The following is a 6,770-nucleotide window of genomic DNA, read 5'->3' as shown; positions in this document are numbered from 1 at the left end:
TGAGCTGGAGGAACCATTGTGGCAATTGATTTTTAGTGCAAATTCATATCTTGCATTTTTTGGGGGGCTTCGATCTAAATTATTTGGGGCTTCATTTTAAAATTGCGCCTAGGACACCGACATAGTTAGAGCCGGCCCTGGCTGACTGAATTCAAATAAACTACAGTGCCCATGTTTATTATAATGAAGGAACATGTCACCCAGTGCAGCAGTGCGGTTCATCAATGTGTTTTTTAATTGTTTCTGGACAACAATATTCTGCTGGTCTGTGGCACAGTGGAATAAACTGTATCAGGCTTTATATGCACAGATAATACCTATTAGAAGGATCAATTCATCATTGGTTTTGGTCTTTTCATGGGATTTGTAGACAAGAAAAATGTACAATATCACCAGACTTCTCCAGACTCAATATTATTATTAAATTGTGCTTGTTTATATAACGTCTTTTTGTTTTGTTTTGTTTTTTTTTTTAACATGTGCATACCACAAGATACTGAAGGACGTCAGAGAAACAGAAATATGAGTTTGTCAATTCCCACATGCAGCAATAAATATAAATCAAAACAAACGAGGACACATAAATGACATGAGAGACAGAATGACCTGAAAAAACACTGAGGCCACACATAAATAACAACATTAAGCATGGCCAACCAAGGGAATAACTACAGAACATCAAAGAACTACATTTCCCATCAGTATAGGCATCAATTCTAGTATAACTTAAATCAAACTCGCAATTAAGGTTAAAGACACCAGTGTATGAATCCAGAGTATTGATTATCTCGGCATCTAGAAAGTTAACAAAATCAAACAAATCACATGAACAAATTATGAATCTGTCTTTACCCGCATAACAAATGCGTAAGATTAACTTTGAGAGGATGAATGTTGCATTGGATTACATAATTACTTAAAAAATCACAACAAAGAGAAAAGCGAGGTCCTATTAAAGGAGAGCTATTATTGGCTCTCCCTCCCTCCTTTTTGTATCTTTGCCCACAGTCTCATCCCTCCGCCTCCCCTCGGCTGTTTCCCTCGATGTCGTTGTGACAGCATCATTAACCCTGTGTGATTCTGGCTGCTGCCCTCGCTGCCAGAGGCCACACGCACACACACACACACACACAGTTTTCTGTTAACATGTACCGCACTAGAAACAGGACCGGGGTGTATCCCAACATGTTTACAGGGATGATATGACAAAGGCTTTCATAGGTCAGGGATGTCATAGAGAGATTGGCGGTACTACCTCCTCTTTTTGGTACCACTTTGGTGATAGAGATTAAAATTACTATTCATTTCAAATTTCAGTAAATCCCTCAAGTAAGCCATGAGGATTCTACGTCTGAATGATCAGATAAGAGCCTCCAAGAGCACACAGCTTCTTTCAGCTGCACAAAAAAGGCTTTTAAAAGTTTTCTCAAGGGCTTGTAACCCCCATGCCTCTTGTGACACTCATATGATGCGTATAGCTGACACTGGTTAATTGTTATTGACCTCTCTAAATTAATTGCTCCTATAAAAAAAAAAAAAAGTAACTCAAAGACAAGATGACTGATTTAATTGTGACTGAAGCTGTCTGCAGGCCAAAAGTTAAACCCATATGGAGGTTTAATGAGGGGAAAGATCTTACATTTTTACATGGTTTTAATTGCAGAAGCATTTATTCACTCTTCATTCTGGCTGACCGGGCTCCATTAAGATCTTATCGATGTAGAGGTAAAATATTATCACCATTTTTCAAGTCCGTGTGACAGTGCAGGAAGAATGTTAACTCAAAGCAGAGCTGAAAATGTTCTCCCACCTGAACACATCATAGTGTGTCTGCCTCTGCGTTTAACCTCCCTTCTCACCTCCGCTGAGAAGCGCGAGCCCCCGATCTATGAACTGGAAAGGCATCACTTCAAATAATGAAATCAACTCTGACCTTTGACTCCATGCAGGTGTTAACGCGAGAGGTCAAGCTGCAAAGTCAAGTTGAACCTGCTCTACCTCCCTGTTTTCCGGCATACAAAGCTCGCCTGAGGATATGTGGGAGGTAGCTGTTCAGCGGTCGAAAGCTCTTCACTCAGCTTATTTTTGTGAAAGTGAGGGAGTAATTTCACAAAAATACGGAAAGCTGAATTACAACAGAGAGGCACAAACGCTATAAACATAGCCTTTGAGAGACTTCAGCAAAGTTTAGAAACTGTTTCAAGGGTTTGAGGGTCCTTTTTTATGAGATAGAGGCTTTTAAAAATAAGTTTGTTCCAAATCTATTTTCAAATTTACCAGTTCAGTAAAAGAAACTCTAGCCTTGAAGATATTTTTGGTTTTATTTGTCCATTGATTCTGAGACCTCTGCAACCACCTCAATACAATGGAGGTGAATGGAATGAAGTTTGAATTGCTCACAGCTTGAAAAATTATGCTTTTCATTAACAAAGATTAAAGGCTAAGTTCACAAGTTTTAAAGTCTGTCTTAAATCAATCAGTCAGTTGCCTATATGAACATTGAACCAGGTTTTGCTTGCTGTAATCATATTGAGGCTTCAGCTGTCTGAGGTAGTCAAATAAAGTGGATATATTCCACAGTTAGAGTCTTTTTAGTAAAAAAAAAAATCCCTTTGTGTCTCAACAGATAGTGTTTTCCTGTTCAGCTGCAGTGGAAGGATCATAACAAAAAGAGGGAATTTGGCACTGAAAAGGCAGTAACTGTGAAATATAAATATATAAAGGAAGCTACTGAGTGCAAGCATGTATGAATAAGCGACCTGTTACTGAACATGATCACTAAACTGACCTTCCTGGACAAGTATTTGGTCGGCATTTCTCAGAAGAAGAAGACGAAGAAGCCCAGCGAAGAGGCATTATATCATCCTCTCCGTGCTAGAGGGAGAAAAACCCTGGCGGCTGTTAGTGCCACAGGTATAGATCTGTGCAGAGATGTTGACACTCTAAGGCCGGGCTTTGTTATGCTGGGTCAGGTCATGTCCTAGCCTCTGGCGCTGGGGTCGTCAGGTTCATGGGCAAGCATACTAATCAGCACACAGAAAAACAAGGTGTGAGGCATCATCTGCCTTTGTGTTGCAGGCTATGTGTCACAAGGCCCGGTGCAAAATGCTTTCACGTAACTGATCATCAGTATGTCTGTCCTTGTCTTAATGTTTGAAGCTCTTTCAGCTTCAGACTCAAACAGGCTCTCAATGATCCCTACAACCTCAAAATAAATGCACCGAAACTTCTACAATCCTATCTTCTCCTGTAGATAACAAATCAGCATAATTTATTTGCATGGATTTGACTGACCTGGAACTGACCTGGATTCTTTGTTACTGTATTGATGCATAATAATGATGAATAATTTGTCTGCAAGTCAAACCCTGTTTTATAGACTTAGTATTAACTTATGACTTTAGATAAGATGTTCCATGTAATGCAGCTGCTGTAAAGCAAAGAGCTGATCTGTGGTTGGGCCTGACCTCATGGCAACGGAATGTATTCTTTGTGATAAAAATATAAAATGGACAAGTGGAAAAACAAATCTTGTTTGTGATGGCAAGTGATGAAAACCCTGTAGTTCATAATGTCAGGGTGGATTTTGGACTTCCATATTTGGCATCCAATGTTCCAAAGCACTGGCAGATTTTTGACAGATAGCAATCACGGGCATATTCAGGTAAAGCACGGAGGTTTGGTTGGCTAGCTGCTTGCCAAAAAAACAAAAAAAAAAAACCTCCTCTTAAATAATGAAAGTGTTTGTTGTGTGTTCATTCATGCGCATGAGCGTATAAAGACATAAAGGCTCTTCTGAATATATAATTTTTTTGAGGTTCAGGTGTGTTTGCGTGCAAAACTTCATTGTTGGGACCGTTTGCCTGCTGGGCTACCTGATTGGTCGCGAGAGGAGTGATGTCACCTGCTCTGATGTCCCGGCCGATGCAGCAGCTCGTGCAGGCTGAGTGTTAGAGAGAGGCTCCAGATGGAGTTGGCGCGCGACAGGAGTAGTAGAGCCGTGGCTCGTGCGACAGACTGGAGAGGCTGCCTCTCACTGCCTTGATGAAATCCACCTGGTCCCGCACACAGCGCAGCAGCCCGTCATGGGGGACGGTGGCGCGTCCTCGCCGCTGAACCTCCAGAATGGCACGGGGAGCGAGGCGTCTGACGCACCGGGCTCCGATGCGGCCGCGTCCGAGCAGTGGATGGCGGGGATGAGCCTGGTGATGGGTTTGATCGTCCTATCCATTGTGTTCGGGAATATCTTGGTCATAGTGGCCATAGCCAAGACGCAGAGGCTGCAGACGCTCACCAACGTGTTCATCGTGTCGCTGGCGAGCGCGGACCTCATCATGGGGCTGCTGGTGGTGCCGTTTGGCGCCGCGCTGGAGGTGCGCGGCTCCTGGATGTACGGATCCTTCTTCTGCGAGTTCTGGATCTCCGTGGATGTCCTCTGCGTCACCGCGAGCATCGAGACCCTGTGCGTTATTGCCATAGACAGATACGTGGCCATCACCTCGCCTTTCCGCTACCAAAGCTTGTTAACCAAAGCCCGGGCCAAAGCGGTGGTGTGCGTGGTCTGGGCCATCTCTGCGCTGGTCTCCTTTCTGCCCATCCTGATGCACTGGTCCCGGGACAGTGTGGACACAGCCTGCTACGAGGACCCTGAATGTTGCGACTTTGTCACCAACAGGGCATATGCCATCTCCTCATCCATCATATCTTTTTACATTCCTCTAGTGGTCATGATATTTGTTTACGCCCGCGTCTATAGAGAAGCGAAAAAGCAGCTGAGGAAGATCGACAAGTGCGAAGGCAGGTTCCACAACACCTTAACCGGACTGACCTCTAAGTGCAAGAAGAGGCCGTCTAAAATCCTGGCGCTCAGGGAGCAGAAGGCGCTAAAGACGCTCGGCATTATCATGGGGACGTTCACCCTGTGCTGGCTGCCTTTCTTTATTGTCAACGTCGTGCGGGTGTTTTGCGCAGAGGTGGTGGACAAGGACCTTTTCGTGTTCCTAAACTGGCTGGGGTACGTCAACTCGGCGTTTAACCCCATCATTTACTGCAGGAGTCCGGACTTCAGGAAGGCTTTTAAGAGGCTGCTGTGCTGCCCGAGGCAAGCCGACCGCAGGCTGCACATCAGCTCTTGCGACCTTTCCCGGTGCTCCGGCGGGTTCGTCGCCGCTCTGGAGCCCGGTACCCTGGGGATGTGGACTGACTGCGCCGGCTTGGACAACAGTGACAGCAGCTTAGTTGGGACCGCAAAGCTTTCTCACCCCGAATCACAGCTGTGAAGGAAAACAAAACTTTTACTGAGGTGGATTATAACAGCCTGGAGTCTGGGGAAAGATGGTAACAAGGAAAGGCGTTGACTCTTTGAGAAACACACGGGCGTCTTTTTTGAAAAGGTATGCGCAAAAGCCGTACCTTAGAGCCTAAGTGGGTCCATTTTTTTGCATCGGAGAAAGCAAATAGGCGCAATCACCAGAAATGTATCTGGAATCCATATTTTAAAAAAGAAACGAGGAGCAATGTTCTTTCCAAGATGCGCAAGTCTCCCCAAGACAGTTTAGTGTCTGAGAGATGATCCAATTTGCTAACTTATATCGATCCTTAAAATTCAGTTAGGTAAAGCTTTAGTGATAAACCATAATGGGTGCATGCACTTTGCCATAAAACAGGATTCAGTGAATTGACGCACCTTGTCAAAGAGCGCACGCACTGTGCGCTGTGCTCCTGTGGTTCATCCCTTATGTTTATGTTTATTTCTTATTATATTTGATCTGCAAAGCAGCTCAGTTCAGTGCTTTACTGAGGACGATCGTATATCAAGGGGATGTGGGTATCTTATAAATTAAGCCCGGGTTTGTGATGGGTGACAGTTTATTTTTCTTAACATGACCGCTCAGGCGCACTGTCACAACCTGGTTGTTATTTAAAAGCATCGGATAGGAGCGAGGCATTTGTCGGACCTGCAGTCATGTGTAGAGCTCACAATGTGTTTTTACCTCACAGCCATCGCCAAGTGCAATTCGTACGACAGGTATTTGTTTATATTAAACATTGATGTAAAATAGACGTGTATTTATTCCGCGCTGTCTTTTACAACTAAGCAAGTAAACGTGGGTCTGATTCAAGCCCTTTGTACATATTGTAGTATGTGGTGTTTAGTACTACTGAAGCGAGGAATTTGAGCCTCTCTCTTTGTCTTTCTCATTTAAGCTTTACATGCTGTTGTGAGGTGGTGTGTTGACTCCTGTGAAATAAAAGGAAGTTTCATTGTTAATTACTGTTCGAGTTTTATTTAGTGTTTTGTTGATTTAAAGTTTACTGATATAAAAACCAATGCTTTCACCAAAAATGCTTGAGGGGAAATAACATAATTGCAATCATACTTCATTCATAAATAACTTGCAAGGATGAAAATACAATTGTGCGCAGATTTGTGTTTAAACAGCACAACATCTGGAAGTAAACAATGGTTTGGCAAGATTTGTGCAAATTGATGTGATGTGTTATGCTTCTGTGCTGGTTGGCACCGCTGAGAGCGAATGGAGTCTGATTGGCCCCTGCAGAGAGATGAGCCATGAGAAAATCTGTTTTTTAAACAGTGGATTTCATACATATTCATGCACAATGGAGTCATAAGGTTTACATGTTTCACCTGCTTCAATCCTCCTGTAAAAGTTCAATAACATGGTGCATCTGTATTCTTTTAAGCGTTGTGCGCAGTCATACGAGAGCAGCTCAAACACTGAAACAACCTGCATTGTGGTTTGACAGAG

At 43.5% G+C, this 6,770-nt stretch overlaps 1 protein-coding gene across 1 annotated transcript; it reads left to right on the top strand.

Moving 5' to 3' along the window:
- Nucleotides 1–3,936: 3,936 nt before the first annotated feature.
- On the top strand, nucleotides 3,937–6,271 carry adrb1 (adrenoceptor beta 1). Its single transcript, XM_044338780.1, has one exon. It carries the CDS (start codon nucleotides 4,086–4,088, stop codon nucleotides 5,277–5,279), a length of 1,194 nt encoding a protein of 397 aa, XP_044194715.1. The 5' UTR covers nucleotides 3,937–4,085; the 3' UTR covers nucleotides 5,280–6,271.
- Nucleotides 6,272–6,770: the final 499 nt, after the last annotated feature.

This window comes from Thunnus albacares, chromosome 20, assembly GCF_914725855.1.
Source record: "Thunnus albacares chromosome 20, fThuAlb1.1, whole genome shotgun sequence".
Lineage (NCBI taxonomy): Eukaryota > Metazoa > Chordata > Actinopteri > Scombriformes > Scombridae > Thunnus > Thunnus albacares.
Note: the sequence above shows the minus strand (reverse complement) of the source record. Positions and strands in the feature narration are given on the sequence as shown.

Bases quoted from the DNA above. Each gene is read 5' to 3' on its own strand.
- adrb1 (XM_044338780.1), top strand. From the start codon at position 4,086: ATGGGGGACGGTGGCGCGTCCTCGCCGCTGAACCTCCAGAATGGCACG.